Source organism: Bos indicus x Bos taurus, chromosome 11 (assembly GCF_003369695.1).
Source record: "Bos indicus x Bos taurus breed Angus x Brahman F1 hybrid chromosome 11, Bos_hybrid_MaternalHap_v2.0, whole genome shotgun sequence".
Taxonomy (NCBI): Eukaryota; Metazoa; Chordata; class Mammalia; order Artiodactyla; family Bovidae; genus Bos; species Bos indicus x Bos taurus.
Genome location: NC_040086.1, coordinates 37,253,686 through 37,274,861, shown reverse-complemented (window position 1 = coordinate 37,274,861; position 21,176 = coordinate 37,253,686). Strand labels below are relative to the sequence as shown.

The following is a 21,176-nucleotide window of genomic DNA, read 5'->3' as shown; positions in this document are numbered from 1 at the left end:
GCTATGACCAACCTAGACAGCATATTAAAAAGCAGAGATGGCACTTTGCCAACAAATGTCTGTCTAGTCAAAGCTAAGGTTTTTCCAGTAGTCATATATGGATGTGAGAACTGGACTATAAAGAAAGCTGAGTGCCAAAGAATTGATGCTTTTGAACTGTGGTGTTGGAGAAGACTCTTGAGAGTCCCTTGGACAGCAAGGTGATCCAATAAGTCCATTCTAAAGGAAATCAGTCCTGAATGTTCATTGGAAGGACTGATGCTGAAACTCCAAGAACTGACTCATTGGGAAAGACCCTGATGCTGGGAAAGATTGAAGGCAGGAAGAGAAGGGGACGACAGAGGATGAGATGGTTGGATGGCATCACTGACTCAATGGACATGAGTTTGAGTAAGCTCCAGGAGTTGGTGATGGACAGGGAAGCCTGGTGTGCTGTAGTCCACGGGGTCACAAAGAGTCAGACACAACTGAGCAACTGAACTGAACTGATATTTACTTGACCTTATTTGGATACAGATGATATTATGCTTCGTGTTATTGAAGAAATTACTATTATTAAATTATATATTATCACAGTTACCAACTTTTTCTGGTTTTTAAAAAGTTTATTCTGAACTCCTACTTTTCATAATTCCAGGAGCCAGAGAAGTGATTTTTTAAAAAAATCAGCTTTAATTATTTAATGAAAGAAATGAACGGACTTTGCTGTTTAAAGTGCTACATGATAAAAATCTACCAAATTTTGATGAAGTATAATTGGTTGGGGAAAAGACTCCTGACAATTTTGCTTGCTATATTCTTAAGTACAGGGCACAATACCCAGTTTCCACCAGCAGCTAGCAAGGGATGTCCTCTGGGAGCACACAAAGGAGGAAGCCCACAGAAAAGGAATGCTGGGAAAAATGTTTGGTGATACACTATTTAAAAATTCAAAATCAAGACAATTAAGTGTATTAACTCATACTTTCCCCTCAACAGTAACAAACATTTTCAATGAAACAATCTATGAGAATAAGTGCTCTTGCACATTACTGGTGCATTGTCAGACTGGCAATTCTGGACTCTAGCATAGTATTATACCCATTTTTAAGACCATAGAATCAGAGCTGATAGTTTGAATATATTCTTGATCCAGTGTCCCTGCTTAAAGAACACAGTCCAAGGAAGTAACATGGAAGAGAAAATCCCACCTCTACAAAGATATTTGGAGTTTTACTGTGGGTATCAGCAAAGAAACTAGAAATACGCCCAAACACTCAACAGGAGGATGAGAAAGAAAATTATGATATTTTCACTGAGCAGGGTTTATTTGTTTATTGCAAATGACAAATGTGTGTTCCGTCTTTTTTCACATAGGAAAATATATATTAAATACAGACAAGCAAAGAAAGCAGACACAAAGAAATATGCACACAGTAATGGTAAACTGATGAATTTCCAATTAAAATAAATAAATTTAAATGAAAAAAGTTGGCATTTTATTATATTACACCTTGCATGATGCATGTGTGCTTCAGTCACATCTGATTCTTTGTGACCCGCTGGATTGTAGGCCACCAGGCTTCTCTGTCCATGGGATTCTCCAGGCAAATATACTGGAGTGGGTTGCCAGGCTCTTCTCCAGGGGATCTTCTCAACCCATACCTCTCACATTTCATGCATTGGCAGGTGGGTTCTTTACTAGTGCCACCTGGGAAGCCCATGTTATACCTTATTTCATGGTAAAATTGATTTTTCAATAAAAAATTTATGAAAAAATTATGTTAAACATTAAATTTTTAATCTTACATTACAAAAAATCATTATTCAAAAATTGAAGAGGTGGCAAGAATACACAGAAGAACTGTACAAAAAAGGTCTTCATGACCCAGATAATCACGATGGTGTGCTCACTCACCTAGAGCCAGACATCCTGGAATGTGAAGTCAAGTGGGCCTTAGGAAGCATCACTACGAACAAAACTAGTGGAGGTGATGGAATTCCAGTTGAGCTATTTCAAATTGTGAAAGATGATGCTGTGAAAGTGCTGCACTCAATATGCCAACAAATTTGGAAAACTCAGGAGTGGCCACAGGACTGGAAAAGGTCAATTTTCATTCCAATCCCAAAGAAAAGCAATGCCAAAGAATGCTCAAACTATTTCATAATTGCACTCATCTCACACGCTAGTAAATTGATGCTTAAAATTCTCCAAGCCAGGCTTCAGCAATATGTGAACCGAGAACTTCCAAATGTTCAAGCTGGTTTTAGAAAAGGCAGAGGAACCAGAGATCAAATTGCCAACATCCGTTGGATCATCGAGAAGGCAAGAGAGTTCCAGAAAAAACATCTATTTCTGCTTTATTGACTATGCCAAAGCCTTTGACTGTGTGGATCACAATAAACTATGGAAAATTCTGAAAGAAATGGGAATACCAGACCACCTGATCTGCCTCTTGAGAAACCTGTATGCAGGTCAGGAAGCAAAGTTAGAACTGGACATGGAACAACAACTGGTTCCAAATAGGAAAAGGAGTACGTCAAGGCTGTATATTGTCACCCTGCTTATTTAACTTCTATGCAGAGTACATCATGAAAACGCTTGGCTGGAAGAAGCACAGGCTGGAATCAAGATTGCCAGAAGAAATATCAATAACCTCAGATATGCAGATGACACCACCCTTATGGCAGAAAGTGAAGAGGAACTAAAAAGCCTCTTGATGAAGGTGAAAGAGGAGAGTGAAAAAGCTGGCTTATTAAGCTCAACATTCAGAAAACGAAGATCATGGCATGCAGTCCCATCACTTCATGGGAAATAGATGGGGAAACAGTGGAAACAGTGGCTGATTTTATTTTTCTGGGCTCCAAAATCACTGCAGATGGTGATTGCAGCCATGAAGTTAAAAGACGCTTATTCCTTGGAAGGAAAGTTATGACCAACCTAGATAGCATATTCAAAAGCAGAGATATTACTTTGTCAACAAAGGTCCATCTAGTCAAAGCTATAGTTTTTCCAGTGGTCATGTATGGATGTGAGAGTTGGACTGTGAAGAAAGCTGAGCACTGAAGAATTGATGCTTTTGAACTGTCGTGTTGAAGAAGAATCTTGAGAGTCCCTTGGACTGCAAGGAGATCCAACCAGTCCATTCTAAAGGAGATCAGTCCTGGGTGTCCATTGGAAGGACTGATGTTGAAGCTGAAACTCCAATACTTTGGCCACCTGATGTGAAGTGCTGACTCATTTGAAAAGATGCTGGGAAAGATTGAGGGCAGGAGGAGAAGGGGACGACATAGGATGAGATGGTTGGATGGCATCACCGACTCAATGGACATGGGTTTGGGTGGACTCTGGGAGTTTGTGATGGACAGGGAGGCCAGGCGTGCTGTAGTTCATGGGGTCGCAAAGAGTCGGACACAACTGAGCAACTGAATTGAAAATACATCAATTTGTATTTATGATGTTTTATTATTATAAACTGTTACTAAATGAGTATTATGTAAATAAGATGAATTTCTTATAGAAATTATAGTGGGGGCTACAAATAAAATGTGTGTTTTTTGAATCCCAATTAGCACTTTTCACCAAGTAGTCACATAATAAAGGCTTCCAATTATTAAGGACACAAAGAGAGACTAAAGTAATCACAGTAGTTTAGGATTGTGTTCCTAAAATTTTCATGTTTTTTTTGTATTTTCCTAGCAAATTTTCTTTTTCCTTATCTGTAGGCATTCTTTACATATTCTAGGTATACAGTTGACTCTTGAACAACTCTGGGGAGTCAAAAATCCATGTACAACTCAGACCATCTGCATTCCTGGTTCCACATCTGCACTGACCATCTGCATTCCTGGTTCCACATCTATGGATTCAACCAACCTCTTAGTATGTAGTACTCTAGTATTTACTACTAAAAAAAATCTACAGAAGTAGACCCATGCAGTTCAAACCCATATTATTCAAAGGTCAACTGAATAGCCTTTGTCCATTATAAGTCCAAGTCTTTATGCCCAACCTATGCACTGTCTTTTCATTTTATTCATAGTCTCTTTTGTTGTGGAATAATTTTTTATTTTAATGTGTTTCAGTTTATGAATTTTTTCTTTGAGAGTTTGTGATCTGAGGGTCTTGTTTGAGAAAATACTCCTTGCCCTCAGGTCCTAAGAATATCCTCATACATTTTCTGCCATGGTTCAGAGCTATGTTTTGCATACACATTTAATGCCCTTGTGACTTACATGGCATTTTGTAGAATAGCCGTTCTCCAGCACCATCATTAGTTTGCAAGTATTTACTATCCAAAGACCAGTCAATGTGTGTGATGAAACTGAGAGACTTGTTGCATTCTCCAATTTTCTTATACCTCTGGGCAACAGCGTAGACGTCTACCGGGCCATCATTGGATCCCACTGCCAGATAAGAACCATCTGGAGAAAATTTCATTTCATGAATGACTTCTTTTCGATCTTTGATATGAACCACTTCTGTCATATCTCTGAAAGAATAAAAAAGCAAAATGATAAATAGCAAATCTAGGGATGGAACCTCAAGTCATGCTTTAAAGTTTGTGTGTCACTGAAAATTTGGTAATTAGCCATCTTCTCATACATCACTAAGCAAAGAAAGAAAAGGCTACTTACCCATTTGGTAATGAGTTATGTGTAACTGGTAATGAGAATTTAGTGTAATAAACCATGTCAACAGCATTTTTAAAGCTAGGTAGAATTTGTTATGTGAGATACAGTATCTAATTTATAGCTTCGTTTCCTTTCTATAATCACAAAGTGTGTAATCCCAAAGAATAACCAAGGTTATTTGAAGGAAATACAAGAGTGGGTCATAATTTTTGTATACTATAAATAATATCAGATGTTAATAAATAGGAAATTTTCCATTTTATTAGTGATTATAGGGCGAAAAATCTTTTATTCCAGCTCACCTCTAAAACTCTGGTGCTATTAGAGGCGGCTTTCCTTTTTCTTCCTTTTTCTCGTCTCATTAAAAGCCCATAATCTCTTACCTAAAACCCTTAGGACCAGACGAGTTTGGGAGTTGATCACTCACTGCATTTTGCAAAGGTTCACATATATTATGCAACAGCCCCGTAGGAGCTAGGGCAGCGACCCCTTTTGAACACATTCATATTCTTGCAGCAAATCCCATGATATGTGATTGTTCCTACTAAGAGATTAGTAGATATGTGTGTAACTGAATCACCTTTCTGCACACCCGAGACACTGTAAGTCAACTATACTTCAACAAAATATATATATTGAGAAAAAAATTACACTTAAAAAAAAAAAAGGAGACTGACAGACTGTAAACAATTTCACATCAGTTCACTGGGTCAGGCTGTGCTGCCAAATAAGTTACCAAATAACTTAAGATTTTCAGTGTTTGGATCTGGCAATTACAGAGAGGGGATTGAGAATCTACCTATTCAAAACAGCAAACGCATTTTTCCCTAAAGTCCTGGCAAACATTCTGACCTGGAGAATTAATTTTAGCAGAAGCATATCTCTAATGTCATTTTCAATACCAGTAGTACGTGCCTGACTCGGAGAACAATGAAAGATCCGTCCTTCATGCCCAGGGCCAACTGAGATCCATCGGGGCTGAAAGCAACGCTGCGAACCGCCTCCTCCATGTTACAGCGGGCAATCAAGGCATGGTCAGCCAGGCTCCACAGCCTAAGAGCAGTTCAAAGTCAAAACAAAACACTTTCTCATAGTCATCAGCCAGCCCAAGGCCAAAGGCCTGTTCATCACGGCGATAGTAACAAAAAAGGATGCAGGAACATCACACCAGTCTCCTCCCTCTCGGCATGTCTGGGAAGCTGCAAAGGTGTTTGGTCTATCTTTGGGTGATTTTCTCCATTTGAGATATCCAGCAAGAAATAAAACATGAGATATTTTCAAAGATTTTGAGATTGAAAAATAAGGAAATTTTACATACTACTTCATACAAAAAATTTTTTTTTATTTTTTTTATTTTTAAACTTTACATAATTGTATTAATTTTGCCAAATATCAAAATGAATCCACCACAGGTATACATGTGTTCCCCATCCTGAACCCTCCTCCCTCCTCCCTCCCTATACCATCCCTCTGGGTCGTCCCAGTGCACCAGCCCCAAGCAACTTTTCTCTTTGGAGATTAAAAACTGTTCCTGAATTATACCAATGGGTGTTAATAACACTTACAGGATAAGAGGTACTACTAGATGCTGTTATTATCAGTTGCTTTTTAAATACGGGTTTTCTTCTAGAAACTGTGTTATGTAAATATAGACTAAAACGCATATTATGTTTGTTGGTCTCCTGAGCAAGAAAAAGTATCTGAGATGGAGAAGAATAAATGGTACCCCTGCCTAGGAGGATTCCAAGTTGGCTGTACACAGTCATGTGCTGAAACTCCTCAAAAATCCCTGGCGCCCCACTGCTGACAGGGCCCCTCTTGGTCAGGGGAGGGGGAATACTTCACCGGGCCCCCTGGCTGATGAGCGGACGACTGCTGGAGAAACAGAGGTCACTTGTAAGGGCAGCTCTTAGAACACCTAAGCCAAGCACTTCAGAATGAAAGACCATGAACTAAATATCTGAGGATTCGAATAAGAGTTTCTATATGACTTGCAGTTGTGGTATGTGACCTTTTCCTGTTACCACTTTAAAGACAGTCTTCTCTTATTATGCAAACAACAATAACTGTGGCGGGGGTGGCTAGAATCTAAGCTCTTGTGATAAAGAGACAGGAGTAAGTCAAATGTGGTGTAGCTTTCCTAAGTGCATCCTGCCATCAGGAGGGACGGGGCACCTGTCTTGCCATGTAGGGCTGCCCAGTGGAGTCTGCCTATCCCTGAGGCAGCCTGAGCTATTCAGCTTAAAACTCAGGGTAGGCTTTCAATACCTTTTCCATTATTCATAGTTCATGCTGTTTTAAGCCGTGTACTATTTTAAGCAATGTAAGCTTTGCTCTACTAGCATGAAGAAACCACCACATCTCAGTAAACTGCACTATCCTTCTAAAGTCACTAAGCTAACCTTTCTCAAAGAGTTATGACTTATACCCTTGCTAAATTTCAATACTCAGAGTGTCAAATTCCATTTAATATCTTAGCCAAATTAATGGTTAAAGGGAGTAATACAAATTCTGGCAGTAAGGGCTCTTTGCAATTCTAAGATTCAACATAGTTGTTAAAATACAAAAGCTAAAAACTTTCTTGAAATCCTTTCTATCTGGATGGGTATGAATTGAGTTTCTTGGATGTTTGAATAACTTGGTGGCATTGGTTTGGCTCAGAGTAACAGAAGGAAAAGGAAGAGAGGAAGGCAGTAAGTAATGACAAGTAAGAAGCCAAATAGACATTTATAGCACTTGGAGAAGGAAATGGCAACCCACTCCAGTATTCTTGCCTGGAGAATCCCAGGGACGGTGGGCCCTGGTGGGCTTCCGTCTGTGGGGTCGCACAGAGTCACACACGACTGAAGCGACTTAGAAGCAGCAGCAGCACATGTAGAGATAGCTGTAATTGTTTTCACTGATTTTTAGATTGATGAGACTTTAGTGCTGGGTGCAAACTAAAAAATGGATTTATCTTTGGATTTATGCTAATGAGTATACTGACTGCATCTTGACTGGATTCACAAAAATACAGAATAAGGGTGGGGAGGGAGAGTAATGACCCTAGGTCTCGTGTCCAGTCCTCCTGTTTAGCTATTCAAACTTAGAAGCAGTAATCCATCGATGAATTGATCAATCAGTCTCTTCCTCTCACTGTCACGGACTCTCTTTCTGGCCTGCTTATTGTTGAGCACATTTAAAGTTCAGTAGTAAATACAAAAACGCTGGATTCAGTGTAACAGCTTTCATCTCACACTTTCAAATCATATGTTCAGTCTCTCAACAGTCACAAGAGCAGTGGAAGCATAGTCATTCTGCTCATTCTATTACTGTCGAGCTCTCAAACACAAGTGATCCATAGTAAGAACCCCTGAGGCCCTAATAAAATGGGCACATTTTCTTAGGAACCAGCACTTTCCCTTGATTTGAGGACATTGCTCAAAATTCCACACGAGAATTTACAAAGAAAGAATTAATGACTCTCATGCTAAAGACGACTTTGGAAAATCAGAACTTCAGTTCTATTTGAGATCTCTAATCTCCAACTAAACGGATAAAAAGTGAGTAAGCTGTGAAACTGCTAAGCTGCCCCCAGCAGGACAGAAGATATGAGGGGGAAATATAACTTTATACAGGTGAGTGAACTCAGCTCACATCTTCAACTGAAAGAGACCTGGAGGCCAATCTAACCAGCGGGAGTGCATTTTCACTTCTAAGAACATTTTCTTGACTTTATATGGGGCCCAAGAAAGATAGCAACAAAAAGAGATCAAGAAGCCAACTGTTGTTAAGCAAAATGTCTCAGCATTCTGTTTGGAAACTGTGAGGTTCTACACTGGGGGTTATCCTTCTCTTAAAATAACAAGCAAGCTTGGGCAAAATCAGTCTGTCATCCCAGGGAGGTGTGTGAGGTTATGGCAACACTGCTGGGGCCTCACCTGACAGAGCGGTCGTCACTGCCCGTCACGGCCAGTGGCTTCTTGGGGTGCAGGGCCAGAGCCCAGAGCTCCCCCTCACAGTGACCCTGCAGGATCAGCATCGGTTTGTCCCGTTCTCGCACAATTACTTCAAATATCTCGCTGTCCTGGGTCCCTGCTAGGAGGCGGTCTGCTTTCCAGCACACACTCCGGATAGAGAGGCCTGACAAAGAAAATACACAAGTAAAGTAAAAGCATCCTTTCACACCATTTACAAATAAAACACCTGAAGTTAAAACCTCGTCAGCAGGAGAGCCTCTAAGGTAACATAGCCAAACAATGCCTGGGGGTGGACAACCAACCCACACAGCCCTCTGCATTATTGACCATTGCCTTCCATGTGCTGGCCCCCCACCACACCCCTTGTAATCTGTTTTGTAAAGGAAAGATTGCTCTTTCCTGTCTGACTTAGGCTAACTATGTGGTTTTACAGCACAAGTGGAGTGAGTGAGTCAAAGTGCTCAGTCATGTCCGACTCTCTGCGACCCCATGGACTACACAGTCCACGGAATTCTCCAGGCCAGAATACTGGAGTGGGTAGCCTTTCCCTTCTCCAGGGGATCTTCCCAACCCAGAGACCAAACCCAGGTCTGCCGCATTGCAAGAGGATTCTTTACCAGCTGAGCCACAAGGGAAGCCCAAGAACACTGGAGTGGATAGCCTATCCCTTCTCCAGCAGATCTTCCCAACCAGACTATCCCCTCTCCAGCAGATTTGGAGAACTGGGTCGGGAAGATCCACTATATTAAATATGACATTAAAGTGAATATAAGAGCAGGAATTGGTCTTAATGAAAACTTAACCTCCTTTAAAATAATTTCCTTCTGACTTGCTATGGAAAAGTTAATAAGCACTTCAATCTTTAGGATGCTAGCATTGTAAGATAATTATACGTGGGTGATACTACAGAACAGTTAATTATCATATTAGGCAAGTATAGTATGTATTTGATCAGAACCTAGTCTCATTCTGCTGGATAAACAGATGCACCATGTCCCAGAAATATGCAAATGAAACTCCAATTTCAGTCTCAGAATACCATCAAACATTTGAAGATGTTATTCTTCACTGACTTAACAATTTATGGAAACTTCTCTAAAAGTGCAGTACTCCTTTTAAATCCAACCTTCCCCCTCATATCATTCCATCCTCTCTAAGTAGATTCTCAACTTGCCTGCCTGAGTTTTGATTGCGTGGATTTCTTGTGGTCTATTCTGTTCCTTACAAGGTACATTATTTATTTACTTACACAGTGAATTTTCTCATGTCTGAATTAGAAGTACATAAGCCATCCCACCTTCACAACTACTTCAAACTACTTAAGGATGTGATAACCTTTAAGATCTGAGCTGCCTCTCCAGTGGGCTTTGTGTCTTTGTTGCAGAAACTAAAAGAAGTCAGAGTACCTGGACTTCAGTCCTGCTCTATACCGACCGGCCAGACATCCCAGGGAGACTCTCCTTCTCTCTGGGGACCATAAATGTAGACTATAATTATGGAGACCATGTAATTTATCATCCAAATCAGGACCATTCTGGAAGTAAAGTAGGCTCTAAAAATAATTAAATTTACATTTTTTGAAATATTTATTAACCAAGAAAGCAGCTTTGGTATGTTGAAAGACCTATTAAATTATTCTATCAAAAAATTTCAGATATATTCAATAAAATTATAATTACTTTATTACAGAATGAAAAGGTCTAAGACAGGGGAATGAATAGGCAGACACACAGAGGATTCTTAGGGTTGTGAAAGTCTGTAGGATCTATAATGGTACATGTTATACATGTCAAAACTCAAAGAATATATTAATACAACACCAAGAGTGAACCCTAACATGAACTATATGCTTTGGGCAATGATATATCAATGTAGGTCCATCCACTGTAACCAATGCACCATTCTGGTGGGCCATGTTGATAGGGAGGCTGCGTGTGTAGGAAAGCAGAAGTATACGAGAAATATCTGTACCTTCCACTCAATTTCGCTGTGAACCTAAAATTGCTCCAAAAAGTACAACCTGTTAAAAAAAAATTCAAGACAAATGCTGGGACGATAGAAGAGTTAGTTAGTTGGTGGTATCTGGACACCCTAACTGAAATCCTCATCTTAACTCATTATGATCTTAAAAGGATCTAATGAGATAATGAATTTATCTACAAAACAGAACACTGTTTTGCTATCCTTACATGAGATAACTCTCTTTACCCCCTGCTTTGAATTCATTGCTATGTATCTTGAAATGGAAGGAGACAGCACGCAGGCAGATTTATTATTCCTGCTGTGAGTAGTAAGTAGCGATACCTTGGCAACGGCTAGTTTCAGGGTCAATCACTCAAAATCCTCCACTGCAAACACCACGCAGGCTTTCAAGGTTGGAAAGGACAGATGTGTAGGGAAAACAGTCAGGATGAGATGGCAGGCTGATAGGCAGGAGGCTCAGCTGAGAAAAAAATCCTTTTGCTCCTGTCCCTTTCTTGCCTGTATCTTCTCCCCATGCTTTTATTAACATATTCCTATTGCCTCTAGGAGGAGGGGGTGAATTTGTCATCTCCCTAGCAGGCTTTGCATCATCTATAATTTTATTACTGGAGAGGTATAAGACTTCGTCCTTGAGAAACAGGAAGAGAGATATTAATTACATTCTAACATCAGCAAAAAAATCAGACAGTTTACTTGTTTATTATATTCATTGCCCCCTCTTACTAATATCTGTGAAGACAAGAGTTTTCTCAGTTTTATACACCTTTGTGTCCTCCACGCCTAGTATAGTGGTAGATACTCAGTAAGAATTGTTAAAAGAATAAGATGTTAAAATCATAAATATTTCTTGAGTCTTTGGAGATACCAAGAAATAAAAGACAACCTCCCCATCCTCAATGAGAACATTTCAGAGGAGGGATATAGTCATTAGTTTACATACAAAAATATTTATTGAGCACCTATTACATGCCCAAGACTATTGAGCACCTATTACATGCCCAAGACTAAAGCTTGAACAGTGAACAAGCCAGGGTCATGCCCTTATGGAGTTTGCATTCTAAGGAGGAGCCAGACATTTGTAAGCAGGTATCTACATGCCAAAATCAATTAAAATAATATAGACAAGAGTACACAACAGGGAAAGGACAATCTCTTCCACAAATGGTGTTGGAAAAACTAGACAGCCACATGTAAAAGAAACATACAAAAATAAACTCTAAATGGATTAAAGACTTGAACCTAAGACCTGAAACCCTAAAACTCCTAGAAGAAAACACAGGCAGTAAGCTCCTTGACATCAGTCTTGGTGATGACTTTGTGGCTCTGACACCAAAAGGAAAGGCAATAAAAGTAAAAATAAACAAGTGGGAACACATCGAACTAAGAAAGCTTGCTCACAGCAAAGGGAACAATCAACAAAATGGCCAGGCAACCTACCCAATGGGAGAAAATACTTGCAAATCATACATCTGATAAGGAGCTAATATTCAAAATATATAAAGAACTCATACAACTCAATAGCAAAAACCCCGAACAATCTGATTAAAAAATGGACCTGAACAGACATTTTTCCAAAGAAGATATGCAGATAACAGGTACTCGAAAAGGTGTTCCACATCCCTAGTCAGAGAAATGCGACTCAAAACCACAATGAAATATCATCTAACACTTATTATGATGGCTGTTTTTTTCGCTAAAGATGAGAAATAACAAATGCTGGCAAGAGTGGGGAAAAAAGGTGGCCCTTGTGTACTATGGGAATGTAAACTCGCACAGCCACTGTGGGTAACAGCATGGAGATGCCTCAAAAATTAAAAATAGAACTACTGGAGGATCCAGCAATTTCACTTCTGAATGTTATCTGAAGGGAACAAAACCACTAATTGTAAAACGTATCTGTACACACATGTTCACTGCAACATGACTCACCATAGCCACAGCATGGAAACAACCTAATTCTTCAACAACCGACCGATAAAATGTAATATACACACAGATAATAGAGTATTATTCAGCCACACACACAAAATTCTTGCCATTTGGGACAACCTGGGTGACTTCCGAGGGCATAATGATATGTGAAATACGTCAGATAGAGAAAGATAAATATTGTGGGAATATATGTGGAACCTAAAAAAGAAATAACAAAACCCCCAAATCTCACAAATACACAGAATAGATTGGTGATTGCCAGAGACTGACATGGACAGTAGGCAAAATGAGCGAAGGTAATCAAAAGGATCAATGCAAAGAAATAGAGGAAAACAACAGAATGGGAAAGACTAGGGATCTCTTCAAGAAAATTAGAGATACCAAGGGAACATTTCATGCAAAGATGGGCTCAATAAAGGGCAGAAATGGTATGGACCTAACAGAAGCAGAAGATATTAAGAAGAGGTGGCAAAAACACACAGAAGAACTGTACAAAAAAGATCTTCACGACCCAGATAATCACGATGGTGTGATCCCTCACCTAGAGCCAGATATCCTGGAATACGAAGTCAAGTGGGCCTTAGAAAGCATCACTACGAACAAAGCTAGTGGAGGTGATGGAATTCCAGTTGAGCTATTTCAAATCCTGAAAGATGATGCTGTGAAAGTACTGCACTCAATATGCCAGCAAATTTGGAAAACTCAGCATGGCCACAGGACTGGAAAAGGTCAGTTTTCATTCCAATCCCAAAGAAAGGCAATGCCAAAGAATGCTCAAACTGCCACACAATTGCACTCATCTCACACGCTAGTAAAGTCATGCTCAAAATTCTCCAAGCCAGGCTTCAGCAATACGTGAACCATGAACTTCTAGATGTTCAAGCTGGTTTTAGAAAAGGCAGAGGAACCAGAGATCAAATTGCCAACATCTGCTGGATCATGGAAAAAGCAAGAGAGTTCCAGGAAAACATCTATTTCTGCTTTATTGACTATGCCAAAGCCCTTGACTGTGTGGATCACAATAAACTGTGGAAAATTCTGAAAGAGATGGGAATACCAGACCACCTGACCTGCCTCTTGAGAGATCTGTATGCAGGTCAGGAAGCAACAGTTAGAACTGGACATGGAACAACAGACTGGTTCCAAACAGGAAAAGGAGTACGTTAAGGCTGTATATTGTCATCCTGCTTATTTAACTTCTATGCAGAGTACATCATGAGAAACACTGGGCTGTAGGAAGCACAAGCTGGAATCAAGATTGCCGGGAGAAATATCAATAACCTCAGATATGCAGATGACACCACCCTTATGGCAGAAAGTGAAGAAGAACTAAAAAGCCTCTTGATGAAGGTGAAAGAGGAGAGTGAAAAAGTTGGCTTAAAACTCAACATTCAGAAAACGAAGATCATGGCATCCGGTCCCATCACTTCATGGGAAATAGATGGGCAGACGGTGGAAACAGTGTCAGACTTTATTTTTGGGGGCTCTAAAATCACTGCAGACGGTGACTGCAGCCATGAAGTTAAAAGACGCTTACTCCTTGGAAGGAAAGTTATGGAAAAAAAAAAAAAAAGAAAGTTATGACCAACCTAGATAGCATATTCAAAAGCAGAGACATTACTTTGCCATCAAAGGTCCATCTAGTCAAGGCTATGGTTTTTCCAGTGGTCATGTATGGATGTGAGAGTTGGACTGTGAAGAAAGCTGAGTGCCGAAGAACTGATGCTTCTGAACTGTGGTGTTGGAGAAGACTCTTGAGAGTCCCTTGGACTGCAAGGAGATCCAACCAGTCCATTCTGAAGGAGATCAGCCCTGGGATTTCTTTGGAGGGAATGATGCTGAAGCTGAATATCCAGTACTTTGGCCACCTCATGCGAAGAGTTGTCTCATTGGAAAAGACTCTGCTGCTGGGAGGGATTGGGGGCAGGAGAAGGGGACGCCAGAGGATGAGATGGCTGGATGGCATCACTGACTCGATGGATATGAGTCTCTGAACTCCGGGAGTTGGTGATGGACAGGAAGGCCTGGCATGCTGCGATTCATGGGGTCGCAAAGATTTGGACACAACTGAGCAACTGAACTGAACTGAATCAAAAGGCACAGACTTCCAGTTATAAAGTAGGGAAGTCCTGGGGGTGTGATGTACAGCATTATGTACATGTACATTTAGTAATCCTGTAATGTGTATTTAAAAGTAGCTAAGAGAATAGATTTTAAATGTTTTCATCACAAGAAAAAAATTTATAACTATGTGTAGTGATGTTAACTAAACTTGAGGTTATGTGACCTTTATCTCACATAAACCTCAAGGTTTATATATAAACATTATTTTATATACCTGAAACTAAGGTTATAATTCAATTGCATCTCAATAAAAATGTTACATACACACACACATATTATATATATATACACATATAATATCTCAGCAATATGTTATGTATTTTAACTGTTACCGAAATATTCAAACCACAATCCCTTTATGATTCCACTGACTGTCCTAAAGACTTACCTTTCCAAGCGGACATGGCACCCACAGCTTCACTACAAGCATGAACAGGTGAGTTCTCCCCATGGCCTTGAACTAAATGGTTTGAACACAAAATTTCTCCCAAAGAACCACCAGGGTACAAACATTTTTCTCCCACCATCCCCACTATTTTTTAACTTCCTGTTTGGGGAACACATTCAGAACGTTCAAGAATACTATAATAAACAACCTATCACATGGAATTGATACATTAACATTTAAAAAATATTTGCTTTGTCTTTAAGAGGTTTAGAACAAAGAAGAACCTTCCACCCCAGACGAGACTGACGAGGCAGTCAAGCTATGCAGCACCCAGCTGTATATTCAGACTCTGCCCAGGGAGCTCTTGGGTCCTTAGAAGAGCCTCAGGGGACCTGGTAAGGAAACCACAGGGAAATGAGAGACGAGAGGCAGAGTCTAAGGATCCCACCCCTGCTTTTCCCTTAGTAACTCACAGGCTGTGTTTTATAGCAGATTTCATTTGAAAAAAGGCTTCCACTGAACCAACCAACATAAGGGAGGAGCTTTAACATGCAGCAAAAGCAATGAAGTTAAACTGATATGGATTGTTCCGGACTATAAGTAGAGGCAGGGGAGAAGGAGAGAGAACCAGGGGAGGAGTCATTTCATTTTCATTGTTTACAACATAAATCTAGTGAGCTGTGAACATTTTCTCTAGAGACCAACTCAGGCTCTCCACAAAAACTCAGTTCTTCAAACCGACAAACTCAATTCTGCCACATCAGACAAGTCGATCCCAGGGGTCTACCTACAGAGACAGACAAGATGCTAAGCCGCTCTCACTTCCAAGGAAACTATTTAAAATGGGAATTGCTTCCTAAGGACACCTCAGTGGGTAGAGAGCTGTCTTAGAGTTTCCTAATAGCGCCCTGTTTTCTTCATTTCTGAACCTAACTGCTGTTGTACAGGTCAGACTGGCTTTTATGGGCACACTGTGGAGAGGCAGGTTCCTAACAAGGTTCTGATATGTAGGTCCCTTCTCCCAACCATCCAGGCTTAGTTTTAGCTTCTCTGACACAAATGCAGAGAACAGTAACCTAACCACAATTTCCAAGCTAGCCTGGCCGAGGTGACCACTGCACTGGGAAGGAATTAAGCTGTCTTTCCCTATCTTCTGCTCTGGGAGTCAGACAAATATAAGGCATTATTTGGAATATGGTCAGAAATTCACCAAGAGTGAAAAGAGAGCCAGGGAAAACCATCCTAATTATTTTAAACCATAGAAATTCTCTTTTCTTATGAAAAAGTGTATGTTTCAGAGGAAGGCGTTTTGGTGAGGGGTGCACATTTTGAATTCAGTGACCTCCTCTACCACTAGCTCCACTATGAGAAATACGGGGCTCTGGCCTGTACTTGGTTCAGACAGCCAGCAGATGGCAGTACAGAGCAACCACCCACTTCAACAGAAAAACTCTAAGGAGAAGATCAAATTCACACCAGCTCTTTGCCCAGATTTTATATTCAGACCAGGAAGCGGAAAACAGTCCACTTTCAATCCTCTCTGTGACGGTCCTGAAACCCGGGCATGGGGAGATCTAATCCATGAGTATCATGAATATCAACACAGACTTAAAGGACATGCTTATTTTTCACTAGTTCATTGAACAGTTAAGTACACGGACTGGATTTATAGCCCAGATCTGTGACAAGGCACGTGTTTAATCTTTCAAATCTTTGGTTGCCCCACCTGTAAACTGGAGAGAATATTAGCACTCACACATCACAGCACTGTTATGAAGATTCAGGGCAAGCATATATTCAAACACTTGACCCAATATCTGGCACTCAGTATCAATCTGTGTCTGGCACTCATATCATTAAGTATGTTATTATTGTTGTGATTTCAACCAGCAGGTTTTTATTAGATTCACATCTCCATGGAGAACAGCTTGCTGTGCGTGTGGTCAGATTCTGTCCCCAGGCCGGGGTCAGCACCAGGAGCTGTGAAGTTGCTGCTGTGTCCTCCCTGAGTCTGTTAGTTACAAGCCTGTGTTACAACGTATTTGTTGTGTTGTCTGTTATCATTTTGATATGTTAGCACTGCTGACTCTCAGAAGGAACCGCTGTACCTAACACACAAAGAAAACTATTTGGGGAGTAAAATGCTTTTTCCCTCAATTATTTGGCCCAAGAAGGGAAGACTGGCAGTGGGGAGAGGAAGGGAGTTGGTCCTTATTGTTGTTATTCAGTCACTAAGTTGTGTCCAACCCTTTGCGACCCCATGGACTGCAGCATGCCAGGCTCCTCTGTCCACCACTATCTCCTGGAGTTTGCTCAAATTCACGTCCACGGATTCGATGATGCTATCTAACCATCTCATCCCAGTAGCATATTGGACACCTTCCTACCTAGGGGGCTCATCTTCTGGTATCATATCATTTTGCCTTTTCATGCTGTTCATTCTTGTGGCAAGAATACTGAAATGGGTTGCCGTTTCCTCCTCCAATGGACCATGGTGTGTCAGAACTCTTCACTAAGACCTGTCCATCTTTGGTGGCCATGCATGGAATGGTTACTAGCTCCATTGAGTTATGCAAGCCCCTTCACCATGACAAAGCTGCAATCCATGAAGGGGTGGTACTTATCGGTGCTCTTAAACCTGGTGCATTGAGGCCTGATATATGGTAAAAACCAAGAACAGTTGCTCCAAACCTTACTGTTCATCAGAACCTACATAGAAAATGTTTTTAAAACATGGATGCCTCTATCCTACCCAGAAATTTCTCTCAGTTGGTCTGGAGTGGATCAGGGCATACTTATTTTTAGCTCCCCAGGGCTGAGAAACACTTGTTAAGAACCAGTCACTACCAAGCTGTTCTGAAGCTAGTGTGTGTTCTCAGCCTTTAGCCAGACTGTTGAAAATTCAGATTTCTGGGCCAATTCTAATACAGTGGTTCTTCGGCCAGATATTGGAAAACTACCATAGTAGATTAGAAAGCAGAAGGCCTGATGAGAAGATGGCCAAAAATAAGTGCAACTTTGAGAAATCTTTTCTGAGTCAAACAAGCCAGTCTTGTAAATGGGCAGGAATGGTTCTCCCAGACACTCCCAGCGCTGCACCCAGAGCTTTGCACATATGCCTGAAAAGGCTTATGGCGATTCAAGAGGCGGCTCTTGGACAGCACTGGGCCCTAGGTGGGGACAGTAAATATCTGTTGAATACACGAGGAAACCATAGCACAGAAAGTTTGCAATATTTGCCCCAAGTTCCAGAGTGAGCAGGTGATGGAGAGAAGATGAGGCTGCAGGCCATGCAAATCTGGGGTAAACTCCCTTCTCCTAAAGGGTATTTCCCTCTCGGTAGATGCACCCCCAGGACATGGTACCAAAGGTCAAACAAGACAGGGTGATGGCCTTCTACTTGTAAAAGGTGCAATACTAAGGAGTGCCCCAGGTAAAAGGCAATATAAGGGTGAGCAGGAGACAGATTATTATACTCAAGGGAAGATGGAGCTTGATTATTGGTGTGTGGGTTTATTGCTGGGATTTCTGTCCTTTCCCATTGAGGTATGTTTCTGTTTTTGTGCCAATACCATGCTGTTTTGATTACTGTAGCTTTGTAGTATAGTCTGAAGTCAGAGAGCCTGATTCCTCCAGCTCTTTCTTTCTTAAAATTACTTTCGCTGTTTCAGGTTTTTTCCATACACATTCCCAGGTGGCACTAGTGGTAAAGAGCCTGCCTGCCAATGCAGGAGACATGAGAGATGTGGGTTTGATCCCCAGGGAAGATCCCCTGGAGAAGGGAATGGCTACCCACTCCAGTATTCTTGCCTGGAATAGACCATGGACAGAGGAGCCTGGTGAGCTACAGTCCCTGGGGTCGCAAAAGAGTCAGACATGAATGAGTGACTAACACTTAAATTCTTAAATATAACGAAGAATTTCAAGATGGTGACAGCAACCACTACACCGAGTGTAGGACTTTTCAGAGCATGGAGCCCTGTGCAACGAGGCAGATCTCATGCTCCAGGAGCCAGCCCTGCCAGGAGACCCCTCCAGGGCTATTGGAGGAAAAATGGGATGCTACATGCAGTGTGTTTAAAACAAAGCACCATGCAGAATACTGACGTAAATCGCAGCAATATCTTTTTTGATCCATCTCCCAGAATAATGGAAATAAAAACAAAAACACACAAATGGGACCTATTTAAATTCAAAAGCTTTTAAATAACAAAGGAAACAATAAAACAAAAAGACAAACCATAGACTGGGAGAAAATATTTGCAAATGATGTGACTGACAAGGGATAAGTCTCCAAAGTTTACAAACAGCTCATCACACTTAAAAGCATCAAAATAAACAAATCGACAAACGGGCAGAAGACCAAAACAGACATTTCTCCAAAAAGACATACAGATTGCCAAGAGGCACATGAAAAGATGTTCAACCTCACTAGTTATGAAAAAACTACAAATCAAAACTACAATGAGATATCACCTCACACCATCCAGATTGGTTATCATCAAAAAATCCACAAACAATAAATACAGGAGAGGGTGTGGAGAGAAGGGAACCCTCCTACACTGTCTGTGGGAATGTAAATTGGTATGGTCACTATGGAGAACAGTATGGAAATTCCTTAAAAAGCTAAAAATATAGCTACCATATGACCCTGCAATCCCACCCCTGGGCATATATCTGGAGAAAAACATGATCTGAAAGGATACATGCACTCCAATGTTCATTGTAGCACTGTTTACAATAATCAAGACACGGAAGCAACATAACTGTCCGTCGACAGAAGAGTAGATAAAGAAGAAAGATGTGGTACATTTATACAATGGAATATTACTCAGCCATTAAAAAGAATGAAATAAATCCATTTGCAGCAACATATAGACCTAGAGATCGTCATACTGAGTGAAGTGAGTCAGATAGAGAAGGATAAATATAGCATGACATATATGTGGAATCTCAAAAGAAAATGATACAAATGAAGTTACTTACAAAACAGAAAGAGACTCACAGATGGAGAGAACAAACTTATGCTTGCTGAGAGGAAGGGACAGTTAAGGAGTTTGATATAGACATGTACACACTGCTATATTTTAAATGGATAACCAACAAGGACCTAAAGTATAGCACATGGAACTCTGCTCAATGTTAAGTGGCAGCCTGGATGGGAGGAGGGATGGGGGAGAATGGATACATGGATATGAATGACTGAGTTCCTTCACTGTTCACCTGAAACTATCAAAACATTGTTAATCAGCTGTACCTCAATACAAAATAAAAAGTTAAAAAAAACCCACAAAGCGCCATGAGTCTGTGACAGGAAGTGTCCACAGCCTGCTGCTCCTGTTTACAAGGGCTCTCTGTCTGAGAACTTCCAGCAGATATTCTTTACTAAATCCTTGGCTATTTCAAAATCCACTTCACAGGATCCCAAATCCCACAGCCTCAGGAATTCTGAAGGATAACACAGCCTAATGGAACCCCAGAAGACAGAAACACTTGTTAAGCTGCCTCCACTCCAGGGAAGGGAATACCCAGGCTGGTTTTTCAAGGAGCCTGGCTCACTTGGAGTGTTTAGAGGGGAATTACTACCAGAATGAACCCGACAGTCAGCCTTTGCTTGTCTGACACCTCATTCCATGTGGAGTCTGAACAAACAGCAGCATATGTGCCCGTGGCGGCACACCTAACCACCCTCAGCTCTCACACGTTCCTCTCCAGGGCCTCCGCTTCCTCAGAACAACAGCGACGTAACAGGCACACCCCAAAGGATAAAGGTGAGGAGGCAGGAGAGAGGTGATGGAGGTGATGGCAGTGGAAGTGTGCAATCAAGCACCCAAGGGACCAGGAGAATCCCAGAAGATACCTGCTTTGTCTCTAACATCAACAAGGCTGTTCTCAGATCTGAGAATCGGTCCTTTGAACCTTCTATACCAGGGTTTCTCAGTCATGCCACTGTTAACATCTGGGGCCGAAAAATTCTTAGCCGAGGCGTCTATCATCAGTAGTTGCCACTGTAGGATGTTTACCAGTGTCCTGTATTCGGGAATGCCAGTAGCACCCTCCCAGGTGACAACCAAAAATGTCTCCAGACAATGCCAAATGTCTTCCGGGAGATAAAAACACCTTGGTTGAGAACCACTGGACTGAATGATTCTCAAAGTACTCTGAAGAAGAAGAAT

At 41.0% G+C, this 21,176-nt stretch overlaps 1 protein-coding gene across 6 annotated transcripts in view; it reads right to left on the bottom strand.

Annotated features, from left to right (window-relative positions):
• Window positions 1-21,176, bottom strand: part of EML6 (EMAP like 6) — a 285,324-nt gene that overhangs the window by 130,720 nt on the left and 133,428 nt on the right. For all 6 annotated transcript variants that reach the window (XR_003513347.1, XM_027555299.1, XM_027555300.1 and 3 more), the window contains exons 8-10: window positions 8,535-8,736; window positions 5,530-5,667; window positions 4,216-4,472 (exon numbers count right to left, since the gene is read on the bottom strand). Coding sequence is in view for 5 of the 6 variants with exons in the window: in XM_027555299.1 (XP_027411100.1) it covers window positions 4,216-4,472; window positions 5,530-5,667; window positions 8,535-8,736 (597 nt within the window). In the remaining variant the exon portion in view is untranslated. The remainder of the gene's footprint in view (window positions 1-4,215; window positions 4,473-5,529; window positions 5,668-8,534; window positions 8,737-21,176) is intronic.